The sequence below is a fragment of the Gigantopelta aegis genome, chromosome 8 (genome assembly GCF_016097555.1).
Source record: "Gigantopelta aegis isolate Gae_Host chromosome 8, Gae_host_genome, whole genome shotgun sequence".
In the NCBI taxonomy this organism is placed as follows: Eukaryota; Metazoa; Mollusca; class Gastropoda; order Neomphalida; family Peltospiridae; genus Gigantopelta; species Gigantopelta aegis.
Genome location: NC_054706.1, coordinates 44,868,537 through 44,885,817, shown reverse-complemented (window position 1 = coordinate 44,885,817; position 17,281 = coordinate 44,868,537). Strand labels below are relative to the sequence as shown.

At 34.4% G+C, this 17,281-nt stretch overlaps 1 protein-coding gene across 1 annotated transcript in view; it reads left to right on the top strand.

Moving 5' to 3' along the window:
* The window catches only part of LOC121379679, a 179,487-nt gene that overhangs the window by 65,812 nt on the left and 96,394 nt on the right, over positions 1–17,281 (top strand). Inside the window, exons 23-31 of the mRNA XM_041508328.1 lie at positions 104–301; positions 970–1,209; positions 2,544–2,678; positions 3,834–4,049; positions 7,315–7,550; positions 9,868–10,138; positions 10,454–10,612; positions 12,446–12,601; positions 15,237–15,407. Of these exons, the coding sequence (XP_041364262.1) occupies positions 104–301; positions 970–1,209; positions 2,544–2,678; positions 3,834–4,049; positions 7,315–7,550; positions 9,868–10,138; positions 10,454–10,612; positions 12,446–12,601; positions 15,237–15,407 (1,782 nt within the window). The remainder of the gene's footprint in view (positions 1–103; positions 302–969; positions 1,210–2,543; positions 2,679–3,833; positions 4,050–7,314; positions 7,551–9,867; positions 10,139–10,453; positions 10,613–12,445; positions 12,602–15,236; positions 15,408–17,281) is intronic.

Genomic DNA, 17,281 nt, shown 5'->3' with positions numbered 1-17,281 from the left:
TGTAATAATTAGTACATTTATTTCAGCTGTAGTGTAAAAGAAAACTATTTGAGTTATTATTTACTGTAAAAATTTTGATTTGTTTGTGATATGTTTCTCTCAGGGAAGACATGCACAGATCCCGGTCGACCGGTGGATGGTTATCAGTCACAACAAACAAAGCAGTACCAGGAATCAAGTGAGGTCTATTTCAACTGTTCTCGACCTGGCTTCATCATCAGTGGAACCTCCCCAATCAAATGCAAGATCAATAATACAGGATCAGGATTGGAATGGTCGGCTCCAGTACCAATTTGCATTGGTGAGTCCAGTGTTTACAATAATAATTCATTACAGTATATCATCATCCCATTGGTCAAGACGTAGCAAAGGGAGTTTGTTCATGAATGTAAATATTACGTCATTTTATATGGGCAAGTTTTAGTATGAAATTTAGTGTTATTATTATCAAGTATTATTCAGATTTAATTATAAGTACATGTATTGTCTGTTATTTCTTTTACGTTCATCTGGGTATGAACAAAAAATATTATCCACAAACTAAAGTGAGAATGGCGATTCACACAGTTTGCAGATGATTTTTTTTGGTTCATACCCTGATGAATGTAAAAGAAATAACAGACAATCCTTAATTATTTTATAGGCAATTTCCCAGAATCCTTTTTATAAAAAATTATTGTCTGGATATTTTGATTAACATATATATCTGTTTTTGGTTTAAAAAGTTATGTGACCAAGGTAAATGTTGGTTCAGTATTAAATGCACATGATACTTTTTCTGTAACAGTTATTCTTGAAACAGGTTTCATAACATCTTTAATTTGTTCCTATATATATTTTGTTTTGTATTTCGAACCTCATGGTACTATTTTTTATTTAGTAGATTAGGAATAAAATAAATGTTTATTTCAAAAATGGTTAACCAAATGAGTTGATATATGTACATGTATTTGTTTCTGTTCATCACAGATACAGAAAAACCAACATTTAGTGGCTGTGTAAACACAAAAGCTGTCTCCCGCTATGTTAGGGCATCTGATGTTGTGACCATACCAACACCACAAGACAATGTTGGAATTGCGTCATTTAAAATTGATCCACAGTGGCCATCTAGCGAGTATATAATAACTGACGGTGCAACCTTCACCTTCACTGCTGAAGACTTTGCTGGGAATGCTGTCTCATGTACAACAATAATAACAATTAAAGGTTGGTACTGCATCTTCATTACTTATGATCAGTGTGTTTTTAGTATATTCAAATAAAATTTGATTTGATAGATTTTGAAATGAAGAAAAGTAATGTTTACTTGACACCTGCTGTAGCCACTTAAGACTATATAGGCCTTTCAGTTGGCAACAAGGATTCTTTTATATGTATTATCTCATAGACAGAACAACACATGCCATAATGTTTTATGCACAATTTGTGTGATTGGTGTTTGAAATATAAAATAATACTGAGACTTGCAGGCCATATTACATAGCACAGTGCAGCATAGTGATGCAGTGCATTTTCATCACTATCAGAGCAATTAAAACACCACACAAATTAAAGTCCAAACTCAAGACTTTTGCAAAGTGTCCATTTGCTGCCAGATTATGTGCTGCTGGTGGTACGCACCTCTCTGGTATAATTTGGGCCAGTGCTGTAACCACTTTCTTAAGTCATAATCATAATCCCTGGACTAGACGTTGGGTAACTTACTATGATATATTTATCAGAGGTGAAACAAGTATTTTCTTGAATGGTTCTTGAGATGTATTCTGAGATAACTGTACTCAGTACTTGTGTGTATTTTGTTCTATATCAGCAGGAAAGAATATTGCCATTTTTCAGATAGGTAGAGTATTTTCTTTTAAATTTTTAAAAAGTGGTTAATTGAAACAAAATTTTGTTACTTAGAAATTATTAAATATTGTGGCCATTTAGTAAAAATATTAGCAGTTGGCTAATTGTCTATGGGCAGGGTGAACCCTATATCAGTAAATGTGGTAGCAATCTATTTGAATTTGAAAAGGAAGAATCTCTTTTAAATAATAACGTATTCAGTTAAAGTTAGTTTGTTTTGTTTAATTATACCACTAGAGCACATTGGCTATTGGATGTCAAACATTTGGTATTTCTGACGTATAGTCTTAGAAAGGAAACTTGCTCAATTTTTCAGTTAGTAGCAAAGAATCTTTTATAGACATTTTTCACAGACAGAATAGCACATAGAATTGCTTTTCATATACCAGTTGTTGTGCACTGTGTAGGACAGGAAAATAGGACCACTGAGATCCTACAAGACCAGCACCTCGGGCGAGCACTCCACTGACTGAGCTGGATCCCGCCCTGTAAGATATTAAGATTCATATCAAAAGTAAACATCTTTTTTTTATAACAGTTTACATCTATCTAGTTTTTTGTTCATGTTTGCATGCATGTGAACTGAATCACAATTCAAAATTCTTAATTAAAACTTCCTAATTCACACTTCTATGACCAGAAAAGGAGAACCATACTGCTTAAAATGATGATGTATATTTTGTCATTTGCAGATGAAATTAAACCCAAAATTCAGTGCCCTTCGCCAGAAGTCAGATACATCACCAAGGATACGGAAAATGTTACCGTGAATTTTATCGCAAGTAAAGTGAATGTATCAGACAACAGTGGCCAGACTCCAAACAGTGGTGTTTGATCCTCCATCGCTATTTGCAAACATGAATTCTATTAACACTGTAATAGCGATTAAGGCAACAGCAACAGATGCATCGGGAAACAGCAACATGTGTCGATTTGAGTATTTGATAAAAGGTAATTTGACAATTTTCTGACAGTCATTTAATTTATTCAGCATCCTGTTTTGACAGATTCTACTATCAAGTCAAGTCAAATAATTTGATCATGCCTATATCCATTACACTTCTGGCATGTCCATCCTTACATGGCCAGTGACTGGGTCTGGGACAGATATTTTGTAATCTATTTTGTCAAGATATTTTACTATCTATTTTGTCAAGATATTACAATGCAGCTATTTGTTTTTGTGTGTGAGTGTGTGTATGCATGTCTGTGTAAGAATGTGAATGTAAGAATATACATGTATAATTAAATTTCTATTTTAATCATCACAGTTTAAAGGCAACATGATTTTGTTCATTGCTGCATGAATGTAAAATGACATTGGGTAACTACTGTTATAGTATTAATTTTGCATAATGTGATGTCATTTTTTATTTTCAATTTGTACTTTGTATTTTTCAGTAATATTGTTCAAGATCTCCCCCCACCAAAAGATCTAAAAATAAAATATGAATTTGTAATTTTACATGTATTAAATAAGTACATGTATGTTTCAAATTTAATTGTAAGGATTATTTGTTATTTCCTGTAAGCTCATCAGTGTATGAAGAAAAAATAAAAATGATTCCCAATTCTCACAGTTTGCACATATTGTTTTGTGTCACATTGACAAAGTCAAAAGGCAAGATATAACTATTACTTTTCTGATGACCGTGATGCATGGATCAACTTTTATTTAGCTCCAATGTTAAGTATTTGTATTTAGCTTAGTTTCTCTCAAACTATATTCTAGATAAATGAAACTTGGTATATGGTTGTATCTACAAATATGAAAGGTTTTTTTTAAATGTGATTTATAATTAATTATATAAAAAAACATAGATTAATCCTGAATGTTACATTACATATTATTTCTTTATTCATCAAATCAGTTTATGGTAGGCGAGAAATTTAATTCCACAGAATTCTTGATTTCTGTTCATACCCTGATGAACCTGAAAGACACGACAGACAATATTTAATTGAGGACACTTTTATTACAGCGGCTCCATGTTCCCCTCTGTCCTTGGTTACTCCGGTCGATGGCAGCAAGGCCTGTACTGATAGGGCTGGTGGTGCTGGATACAATTGCACTCTGACCTGTGATGATGGATATACATTTTATGACCAATCATCAAGTGCTGCCAAGAGCAGCTATCAGGTTCAATGTGACACTGGCACACCATGGAATGTCAACATACCAGCATGTGCTGATGCCAGTGAGTAAAATGTCTTTTTAAGATATCACCAAATCAAATCTCATAGATGATAATAGTCATATATATGTGGCTGAAGCTGACACATGAAATGTTTAAATCAACATATATATATGAGGAGTTTAGGCGCAAAACCTCGTAAACGCCACATCCATGAAAATTGAGATAACCGTTGGAGACAAACCTTCTCAGTCCCTAGTACCCGATGAGCAAATAAATTTTGCTTCAAAAGCCTGTTAGTCCCACTCTAAATCCAAGCTAGAATACGATTTCTTTGCAGAACCTCATAAACGCCATCTGAGTTTGTTTGCAGAACCACGTAGTTTGTAGACCGCCAATCACATGTGCGCATCAGATCACATGACGCATAAGATGGCCGCGCCCATGACAAGCATTTTTGCGCTCTGAATTCGTATAATTCCTCCGGATTTTGGGTAATTTATCCACGCTAGTTATGGAAACTTATGATGTAGTTGACGCACCTGTGATGTTATCACCAACAGGAAAGCGTAAATGACGTCGGCCACGACGTTCGGCCTGTTCTATAGCCAAAACAGCTCGCTACAGTGGTAAAGGTTTGATTCCTCGTGTAACATGCACACGTGTGACCAGGAATTATGTGGTGTGCCAGTTTGTTCAATATTGTGTAAAATTACACTCACTAGCCCAATTTCAATAAATCGATGGATGTGTGTTTAAATTGGGGGAGGGGGCGGGATGACTGACTGAACTTTCGTGTAATCTTTTGATGACTTCCAATGGGGGATGGAGTATGTTGTGACACAACTGGCATTATTTTCCAGTCATCTTTCCATAATTACATTTCTAGAGTGAGTATCTTACTGTCATTGTTATTACACTGGTATGGCACAGTCGTTTTAAATAAGTGTCAGTTTTAATGCTTTGTGAAGGCTATGAACAATAGGCCAGCAACTGCCAAACTTTGGTATATCCATGGACAAGTAAAGTTCTTCTTTTTTAAAATGTTTAATTCAACCTTTACGTTTAAGATGTTTCTAATTGTCTGTTCTTTGATTCTGCAACATTTCCATAAGACTAGTCTTCAGAAATGGACTTACTGAGTTTTGCAAACAAACCAAAGGAGGACTTACTTGGTTTTGCAGAAAAATCATCACAGTTTGGTAATTACCGAGTTTTTGAATAAAGGTTAATTTTCTACATTCATGTTTTTTGTTCATTGCTCCATAACCATTTCATGACACGAAAAGTGGAATTAGTGAGAATTAAAATTACCATCAGGTAAAAATCTCCATTTTAAAACAAACGAAGTCGGATGGACTTACTGGGTTTTGCGCCTGAACTCCTCATATATATATATATATATACATGTATATAGATAGATAGATAGATAGATAGATAGATAGATAGATAGATAGATATAAATGCTACAACCGCTCACCATTAAAGTAAATCAAAGGAAGTGATATGTGAAGATTATGCTATTGGTTGCAGGAAACATATACATGTATTTGGCTATTCCAGTTCTTTTAAATAAATTGTTATCCAAATTTGAGTAACACCTAAAATGTTTCAAGCACAGAAATACTTGGTGCACAGATACTAGTTCAAATCAAATTACAGGGTGGGACATAGCCCAGTGGTAAAACGCTCACATAAACTATAAAAGCACAGAGAAAATTAAAGTCATATCACTGCATTGTTGACTGAGATTTGTGCTGTGTTTACCACCTGACAAAGTGCCTGGCCAGCAAGAACCATCTGAATAGCTTACTTCATGTGATCATCATCTGTACCAATGTTTGTAGTCCTTGGCATGTTCCTCATGGCTGTGATCATGTTAAAACTCAATATAAAATGTTACTATGTGGCATTATCAATACCATAGTTATGTCACTTGGGTTAAGTGGGACAATGTCACAAGAGTCCCAGATATCCCCCACTTAACCATGTATCCTAGTTATCCCTGATTGTTCCTGTACCAGTCGTGGGGCTCTGATTGTGATGCATCCAAAGTGGTGGTTCGATCCTGCTATGCAAGCTCTTTAGCAGGGCTTCTAGAATTTTTATAAAACCCACTAGTCATGGGATCAGTGAATTGTAATACATGTATTTACTAACCATGATTAAAAATTCACTAGCCCTACTTTACTTTAAATTAATACCATTACACTAATAGTAATAATGTCACCTAAAGAGGGAGATAGAACTTAAAAACATTGTGATTGGGGTGTGTGGTGGGGGCAGGATATTCATATTTACAAAATAGACTTAAATGCTGCATTTAACAACTTTTTTTCACTAGCCATTGGGCATGGCAATAGTAGTTATTTACTAGCCCAACAATGAATATCACTAGCCATGGGAGCGGGGCTACCATAATCTAGAAGCCCTGTCTTCAGGCAAGTGCTCTATCAACTGATCTAGATCCCATATGAAGTTTGGATTATTTGATCATCTAGGAGTGAAACAGTAGGTGAAGAGACTTTTCTCTTCTCAGCAGAAAGGGGAGAAGTTTGATAGAAATGGACACAGTGGACAATTATTGGAACATTTGTAATATTGTTAGGTTTCGTGTTCATTTGGAAATTAGACACTCAGTACAAATCATAATATTTTATTATCAAATACATTAACATATTTTATCCTGCAACCAGTGTTTGTATTGACCGATTATAGTTTAAAGCCAAGTCATAAACTGCTATTAGCAGGATATTACTTGTTAGGTGACTCATCTGACTAAATTTGTTTGCTTTGACTAGATGTTCAAATACTTGTTCATTACATTGTTTATTTCAATCAAAATAAAGTTTTTTATGTTGTAAAAAAATGTTTTTTAAATTATGGGCCAAATTTACAAAACCTGTTTTTATTAAACACATGTGTTTAAGTATTGTAAATATATGTAGTTACATGCATGTAAGTAAAGAAACAGGCTTTGACCCTAAATGTTTATTTATGAATTGAAAGCTAAAATGTAGTTTTGAATGTGACAAATGCATGTATAACTATAACAATGAGGTCATGAATGTCTGTATATCATAGAGCAAAAAGCTTGCTTATTTAGAGTGGAAATTTAGAAAATTAGGAATAAAAATTTCCTCATACTATTGTTAAGTTGCAAGCCTTGTGGATTTCCCCATTCTTATCTTCACAGGATAAAGCTAATAGCCTTTGTCATTAACCTGTTCTGTTTTTTTTATTATTGTAACAATTTTTTAATTAAACTTTAGGTTTGAATAATGAAATAAAATAGAATTGAATGTTTGTTTGTTCTCTCTTATTTCAGAAAAGTTAACAGCAATGTACCAACAGAAATTTAATGTGAATTATAACTATACTGGCACAGCTGATCAAACCATTTGCAAGACTGTGTATGCAGAGTTAATCAAAAACAAGTTTGCTGACAAGACTTTATTTGATAAATTTGGAGGTGTTTGTAACCTTGTAACTGGAGCATCAGTCAAAGAAGTATCAGTAACTAACCCTGCTACTGATGTTGTTATTGATGATATAAATAAAACGGTAGGTTTATTATAATCTTTCACTAGTATTTAATGACAACATAACTAGTGAACCAAGAAATGCAACTGTTTGATATTAATAAGTTTAGGTTAAAGGGACAGACCCTAGTTTTTAAACACTAAGGAATATTTGTCACTATTAGAGCCATTTATGATCACAGAAGTCAAACATTACTTATATTTTATTGTTTAGATAATCAATTTCTGTACAACCTAAGTATTTCTGGTCGTCCTGGTGTTTCTAATACCAAAACATGCATTTTTTATATATTTTTAAAAATGCAAGTATGTCTGAGAAATAACTGTTATGGAGTCGAGTTTTAGTCTGTTTTTAATGATATTTCACCGTTACAGTGTCACAGCAGACTCTTGTTTCACTCTCTTGTAAAGTTATCCAAATGTGTTACAAGTTTGGAACTTAACCAAACTTAGTGTCCATTTTTACGGGTTGAAACTAGGGTCTGCATCTTTATAGATTAGTGACCGGCCTCGGTGACATTGTGGTTAGGCCATCGGTCAACAGGCTGGTAGGTACTGGGTTCAGATCCCAGTCACGGCATGGGATTTTTAATCCAGATACCGACTTCAAACCCTGAGTGAGTGCTCCACAAGGCTCAATGGGTAGGTGTAAACCACTTGCACCAACCAGTGATCCATAACTGGTTCAACAAAGGCCATGGTTTGTGCTATCCTGCCTGTGGGAAGCGCAAATAAAAGATCCCTTGCTGCTAATTGGAAAAAGGAGCTCATGAAGTGGTGACAGTGGGTTTCCTCTCAAAATCTGTGTGGTCCTTAACCATATGTCTGACGCCATATAACCATAAATAAAATGTGTTGAGTGCATCGTTAAATAAAACATTTCTTTCTTTCTTTCTTTAAAGATTAGTGTTTTCATGTCTGCATAAAATATTCAATGAAATGACATAGAGATTTAAAGTTTTTGACAGTTCTAAAACGGAAATGATGTTAAAGTTTGTTTTATTTAAGTTATATTGAGCTCACCTGGCCAAAAGGGCAATGGTGCAATGTTCATCATCCATTAACTTTTCACATTTTCTACTTCTTCTCAAGTTCCACTAGGCAGATTTCAACCAAAGTTGGTCTCGTTATTTTTTTTAGCCGATTCAATATCCACGATGGCCTCCCTGGGCTCTTATTGACTGAGACATTTTCGACTTGTTCTCAGCTTCCACCAGATAAGGTTTCAACCAAACATGTTACAAATGATCCTACCATGGGTCCAATCAAGAGTTGGGATTTTCTGGCTTATTTGAAATCCAAGATGGCTGCCCTGGCCTCTGATTGACTGAGACAAATTCTTTAACTGAATAATCTTCATGTATATAGAGGTCAATAGATGATTTATCTAATTTGTGAATGCCATTAATGTTAAGTCCTCAGTTTGTTACCGGGGAGGGGGTGTAGAAACTAATTTCTTCAGATCTCCTTCACCATTTCCAATTAAATTGGTGGGAAGCTTCTTTGATCCATGGAAAAACAATTTTGTGAATTTGGTTGAGGGAAAAGGGGGAAACTAAGCAGTTAAAAAAATATATTTAAAAATCTTATCTTCTTCCGTAAATGCCAAGCCTTGGCACATGGACAAATAAATTTGTCAATTTGGTCATTCTGATCCTCCACCCACCCAGTTTAAAAAAATCGTATTTTCTACTTCCAGAAATGCTATAACTGAATTGTCTTCATATACATGTATCTAAAAATCATTAGATGCTTTATCGGAGTTGTGAATTTCATTAATGTTTGGTTTTGGTCACATGGTTGTGCCTGGGAAGTGTATTAGATCTGTATAGAGAAATGCATTTAAACAGTAATTTCTTCACAATTACCCTTTCCAACTAAATTTGGTGTGAAGCTTCTTTCACCCATGAAGAAACAAAATCATGAATTTGGTCATTCCGACCTCCCTAGGAAAATAGGTGAGGTGCTCTTCGTAAGTAATGGGTAAGGTCAACAATTTACCCACTCTGGTAACTGTTTAGGCCCATGGACCTCTTGTTCTCTAATATACACTTTTAAATTACTTTTTTTTACAAATAAGATGTATTTATTATTTAATATCTATTTAATAGTATGGTGCATTATACTGAATATGATAGTAAATACTTTATTATGCTATCAAAATGTAATTGGCATAATTTATAGTAAAAATTCCCAGTTTCCTAAGAAAGATTTTAAATTTCCTAAAGTCTCTGCCATTGGCATGAAATGATTTTTCAGTAATAAAACCTTTTTACGGATGTTTTTTATGATTTTTAAATTGACTTCTTTATGCATGTGTTTATCTATGCCATTTACAGGTGTTCATTGATTACACAGTAACGTTTGATTGGACCATTAAATCGGCGATCAACACTTGCTCTTCATTACTGAAGACAACACTAGAAACAACTGGAACTGATCAGTCAAATGTAATGGATGGTAACTTAAGTCCTATTGGCTGCCCTACGCTACATGTGATATACCAAACCAAGCCAGATGACTCTTCTGCTGTAGCACTGGAGAGTTCTAAGGACTACATATGTCCTAGTGACAAGAAGAAGACACTGTATAAAGCATCAGAGATGTGCTGTGAGTGCTCAAATTAGGTCTTAAAACGTGGAGTAAAATAACAATAAATTTAATTGACAATAAATGAAATTTTATGATATCAATAAATTTGTGGGTCACACTTGCTACCTAAATATTTTGCCATTTTCAAAAAACACTTAAAAACCCAAAGTATGGAGATTTAAATTTAGAACTACTTCTCATCTAACTACAATATGAAGTGTGGAAAATACTAATTTTACCTTGGACATATTTCTAAATTTATTACAGTTAAATGCAGTGTCTTTTGATTGTGTCTGGTATGGTGAAATTCTGTCATCTTTGTTATTTTTTTAGTGGAATGTCCCAAAGGTTTCTACAACAGTGGTGGCATCACATGTCAGCTGTGTCCAGTAGGAAAGTACACTGACAGACCAGGACAGACAGTCTGTTTGAAATGTGACCTTGGTACCAGCACATACATGGAAGGAAGTACATCTAAATCACAGTGTTTTGGTACTTTTTCTTTTATTAATGTTTGTATTTGCCTAAACTGGATTTTGCCTCCCAATAATTTCATACGTATGAAGAGTGCAAGAGAATAACCTATGATGTCCAAACAGAGAGTCAGTGTAATAAAGGATGTGTATGTTAACATAATAAATAAAAACCTGAAGTTATAGTAAGCCATTGAAGGTTGTTGTTTCAAAGGTATAAATATTCCTCAATTGCAGAGTTGTAAACTTTAAAATTCAATTATCTTTAATATAGGATAAATGTCAATTTTGAAATAGGACTCCTTGTTTAAAACTATACTGGTGGACAAAAGAAACATTACATGTCTATAGTACTAAATACATGTACAGTCACACCTGTTTTAAGCAGTCACACAAGGGAGTAGATAAAAGTGGCCACTTAAGACAGGTGGCCACTGAGTACAGGTTGCCACATATATAGTCTTTAAAACATTTGTTGTTGTTTCTTGTTTTACCGTCTCTACTGCTAATCAACGGATATGTGCTTCACAGTTGACTATAAATCAACTTTTGACATGCCGACTCCTTCAGAAATAATGCAAATGGAATGTATTAAATTAACCGTTCTCAATAAGTTTGTGTTAATTTTCCATTTAATTATTTAATTCCTACTTCATGCAGTGTATTGTCATAGTAAGTGAACCTACAAATGTCAAGCGTAGCTTGCCCAGAGGCAATTAGATGCATGCCAGAGTCATACTTTCTTAATTGATACACAGTAGAGATGTTGAGACTGAATGGGTACTAGTATTCCTGAAGGTGTGAAGATCGGTTATTCACTGCACCTTATCGCTGTTGTTAAATATCCATTTTTATATACTGGCCGCGTTAGACAGGTGACCACTTATTACATGTGCATTTACATTATAAATCGTTTGGGAGGGAAAAAAGTGGCTGCTTAAGGCAGGTGACCGTTGAATACAGGTGGCCGCTAGGACAGGTTTGACTGTATATACATATGTTACTGGTTTTAATACATATCTAGAAATCAAATCTTATAGCAGAAATTATTTTCAAGTCGATCAGTGTGACATTGACACAAAGTGATGTTAGTTGAGTCTTCACATCACAAATGCAAGTTCACACAATCGGTAGTGGGTGTGTGAACAAACCTCTGTTGTTGATCACAACCTGGCACTGACAATTCTATCAGATGGTTAATCTTGCCCATGAAAGCTTTCTGACAGAAAATAATTCGAGGGTACATAATAAAAATAAAACAGGTCATAAGTGCCCATTCTAGGTTTGAAATCTTTGGAAAGTAGACACTGCATTTCATGTACTTTGACAGTTATAAACAGCAGTTCTCTTACTATAATATTTTTAAAAAATTATAAAAATATACTCATTCATTTCCAAGATATTAACGTATATAATTTTTCCCTTTGTAACCGCTGGCAGAAACCATGCCATGGCAATACACATCCATTCCATGGAAACACATAAATGATGAAATGATGGAGGAAGTCTACTTAGACACGTGTTTCATGCATTGTCATTCTGAAATGTTCTACTATTCAAAGGTAACACATGCAGAATCAGGATCTGTTCTCGATACTGCTGTGCACCACATACATGATTCTTGCAGCACCTAACAGTTACTATTGAAATTTAAAAGTACAACAGTGAATTAATCTATATTTCTAAAACAGCAAAATTACCATGGGACAAATGTAGCTGTAACAAAAACAAGATGTTAAATAGTTAAATATTTATAGCTTAGGCTAACGCATCTTTCATCAAAACAGATTTGTTTCTCCTTCATGTCAGTATTTATTTTGATACCACTGATGAGCAGTTTGATTAATTTTAGACATTTGTCCAATTGGAACATCATCTGACAACCAGCTGCAGCCTTGTGCCAGGTGTCCACTGAACACTTATGGGGTTAACAGCACATACTGTCAGCAATGTCCCACCGACTCTATCACACGTGACACAGGGTCCACATCAGATTCCATGTGTAAAGGTAAGAACTTAGGGTTAACCGTACTGGTGTAAGCAATCTTCCACAGATTTAATTACAAATGAGATGGAATTCAATATACAGTTTCATGAGTTAAGGCAGGGTTTTTGCTTGGATGTCTTTTGAGGGTACAGAGTTCACCATTCCATTGGTGTTTTGGTTACCTGAGCCAAAGGCTCAAATGACTAATATAATATTGCAGTCCGTTTTCATACATCATCGTGCGACGTGTGTGTAAATGTTTCACATTTTTTACTTCTCTTCCAAAACTAATGAACCAATTAGAACCAAATTTTGTGAATTTGGTCTTTCTACTCACTTAGGGACAGGCGAGGCCCAAAAGGGAAAAATTAAGGCAATTTTTAAAACATCTTCTCAAAATCCTTGACCAGTTACAACCATATTTTGTTGCAAGCTTCAATGGCACGTTGAGAAATAAATTATGAACCAGGCTTTCTTCCTGAAAATAATTTGTGGCTACGTAATAAAAACAGAACAGACCATAGGTGCCCTTACTATGTGGTTATGGCTTTGAATCTTTTGAAATTAAGACATTGCATTTCATGTGCTTTGACAGATTTTATTAAACAGCATTTCTCTTATCATCTATCTAAAATGTATAAAAATATATCCGTTAATTTCCATGATTTACCCTCCATACTCTCTGGAAGAAACCATGTGAATTTGGTCATTCTGACCCACCCCTCAGAGGCCTGAGAGGTGAGTCCCAAAAGTGAAAAAATAAGTCAATTTTAAAAAATCTTCTCTGCTTCCAGAAATGCTATAACCAAATAGTCTTCATATATTTAAAGATCAATAGATGGTTTATCTAATTTGTTAATATTCATGTGAGATGCCTCATTTTTGTCAGTTCCTAAGGGGAGGGGGTGAAGTTTACTAGTGTAGTTACAGAGTATGACAAATATTTTGAAAAGTCACTAGCCACAGGGCTAGTGGGTTTGTGAAAACCATTAGCCCACCAAGATAAAGCACTCGCCCAAATTCCTGGTCAATTATAACTGGATTTTTATATAATTTTTGTAACATTACACACTTACGAGTATAAAAGTAAAATAAAACAAACACTTAAATCATTGTAACTTTCTTTTTTTTGTTGGTCTTTTGTCAAGTGTGATCCACTGTCATTGTCCTGTTTTCGCTTAGGCTACACGTAAAACATATGTGCGAGATTAACTACCACGTGACGAAGTGTTAAATTAGAACAATAGGGATATCAAAATATTCAAAGCATGTCATTAGACTGTTTTCCTGTGCCAGCCTAAAACTTGCGAGAAATGGTCCAAAAATCAAAACATGTCATGCATGCTGTGCATGCTGTAACTGTGACGATGTAGAGATAGCATGTTACTGCAGTTTGCAGACCTAGTTCAAGTGGATTATTATTATATACTGATTGCGTTGTTGATATTATTCGATGACAAACATCACAATCAAATTTATTAAACAAAATTTCAGCCGACAGAAAAGAACAAGAAAAACTCCCACAATCGAGCGATAAGTGGAGAGGAAAAAAAAACAGATTCACCTGGTTTTGCATTTCTTACTAGCCCGAACTTAAAAACCACTAGCCACGAGCGTCGGGCTAGCGGATTTGTCGAACTCTGTAGTTATATAAAGAAATGCATTTTTAAAAACTGAAATTTCTCCAGACCATTCTACTAGTCTAGACTATTTCCAATTAAATTTGTTGGAAAGCTTCCTTGATCCATGAAAAAACTAAATTCCATCCAGTTCCATGTGTTAAGGTGCATCCCACCAATGCATTGAACAATGGCGGTGATAGCCTGTTTTCACATATCCAAGTAAAACAACAAAAGTATTTTGTTAGCCTTGTTCAACCAAAACAGTAATAATTCTAATTATTGTGATCTTTGTATTTTCCACAATTGTTTATGCTTTGTTTTAATATCAGGCATTAATCTAACTGGCGAAATGACCCTTTTTTTCACAGAAAGTTGGCTCACGTCACTGAGTTGTTAACAACGGTGAGAAGTCGAAGTCGTTATCATATTTTAGACCTTATATTTGATCCAATTTCAAAAGTAAAATCATTCTACAGATAGTTCACGTAGCATCTTGTCAGTTGTGTTTCAAACTGCTGTGAGAGTGGACATTACTGGAAGAAGTAGTACTATGTGATGATAAAATATCACTATATGGACATAGTGTACAATTTAAAACCTATGCAAACAACAAAATGTACCATGAAACCCAGTGAAAACTGTACACAAAGATGTGAAATAAACACAATAGTGTGTAAATTATTTCAAAAAGTAAACACAATAGTGTGTAAATTATTTCAAAAAGTAAACACAATAGTGTAAATTATTTTAGCAACAAATACATGTAATTATAGAAGAAATCATAATTGTTTTGTTTTGAATAATGAACATCCAAGTCAGCAGAATATGTCATATGGCACAATTAATGCAATTAATATTGTTTTACATGTCTATAATAATGTACATTTTCATGTTTTATTACATTTGAGTGAGGTGTTGTCCAGTTTTATTGCAATATACTAGTGATTTATCAAAGTAATTGTCAAATAGTTAAACAAGCAAACATAAAAATTAATAATGCTGCTCATTATTTTGTTTTCTTCTTTTTTTTAAAGCCAAATGTTCCAAAGGATTGTACAATGTCAATGATGGATATGTACCATGTTTGGAATGTCCAAAGGATTTTTACCAGGAATTAGCAGGACAACAACAATGTGTTCGTTGTTCTGACAACGAAATAACAGATTCACCTGGATCCATCTCTTCAGCCAATTGCACAGTCGGAGGTAAAGTAAAAGTGTATTAATCTGTCATTTAATGCATGATCAGGGACCTAATTCACAAAGTAAAAGTGTATTAACTTTAGCTGTGATTTAATGCATGATCAGGGACCTCATTCACAGAGTAAAATTGTATTAAGATTTATTTAATGCATGATCAGGGACCTAATTCACAGAGTAAAAGTGTTTTAATGTCATTTAATGCATGATCAGGGACCTAATTCACAGAGTAAAAGTGTATTAAGCTGTCATTTAATGCATGATCAGGGACCTAATTCACAGAGTAAAATTGTATTAAGATTTATTTAATGCATGATCAGGGACCTAATTCACAGAGTAAAAGTGTTTTAAGCTGTCATTTAATGCATGATCGGGGACCTAATTCACAGAGTAAAAGTGTTTTAAGCTGTCATTTAATGCATGATCGGGGACCAATCTAATTCACAAAGTAAAAGTGTTTTAAGCTGTCATTTAATGCATGATCGGACCAATTTAACAAAGTAAAAGTGTTTTAAGCTGTCATTTAATGCATGATCGGACCTACATGTATTTGACAAAGTAAAAGTGTATTAAGCTGTCATTTAATGCATGATCAGACCTATTTAACAAAGTAAAAGTGTATTAAGCTGTCATTTAATGCATGATCGGACCTACATGTATTTAACAAAGTAAAAGTGTATTAAGCTGTCATTTAATGCATGATCAGACCTACATGTATTTAACAAAGTAAAAGTGTATTATGCTGTCATATAATGCATGATCGGACCTACATGTATTTAACAAAGTAAAAGTGTATTATGCTGTCATTTAATGCATGATCAGACCTATTTAACAAAGTAAAAGTGTATTATGCTGTCATATAATGCATGATCAGGGACCTATAATTCACAAATTAAAGCTTTTGGGGTTTTTTCATTTCAACTTATTTTCGTGCTTATATCCAATTAAGGTTCAAGCACGCTGTCCTGGGCACACACCTCAGCTATCTGGACTGTCTGTCCAGTACAGTGGGTTAGTTGTTAATTGTTAGTTGTTAAAGAGAGAGAAGATGGTGTACTGGTCTTACACCTACCCGTTTAGTCGTTAAAACTCGCTCTGGGTGGGAGCCGGTACCGGGCTGCGAACCCTGTATCTACCAGCCTGTAGTCCAATGGCTTAAACACTGTGCCACCAAGGCTGGTATTTTTATATTTTTGTATTTCTATGTTATATTTGTTATCACTTAATCATTTATGGTTATTTATGGATGATGTTTCCTTTTTTTTAATATATATAATTTATCTGTCATTTAAGAAATGTTTTGAGATTGCTTTCTAATGCCATCAAACACATGGCACAAACATATCGTTCATTGCACATAGTTCCTTGGCATTAATGTAACATTAGATTTAGTTGAATACTATGCTGGTGTTTATTATCATGAGCTATTAATCAGGCATTTAGTAGCCTACAATCCATGAATTTTGATTAGCAACCTATTTTGCCTCCTTTATAGTTGATATTTCAAAACTAACTGCTTTTCTCACTCATTGATTGGTCATAGGATCAGTCATTTTTAGTGAACTGTCTTTTTTCCCATTCCAGTCAGTACCATGACTTGTACATCAAAGGCTGTGATATGTGCTGGTTTTCTGGGGGAAAGCTGAGATATATACACGATTCCTTGCAACTATTTATTAATTGTAGCTTATTTGGTGGAAACAAGTTTCTCATCAAGAAGCACTGGAAGTCTGTATGTTGAGCAATCCATTTAATATGTTGTGTGTTACAATGTTCGTGTGAGAGACATTACACTGCTGATGATGAACGTTGTTTGTAATGGTAGAATTCTTCTATGTCTGTTCATTTAAGTTATTTTCATGCTTCTGTCTAAATCCTAG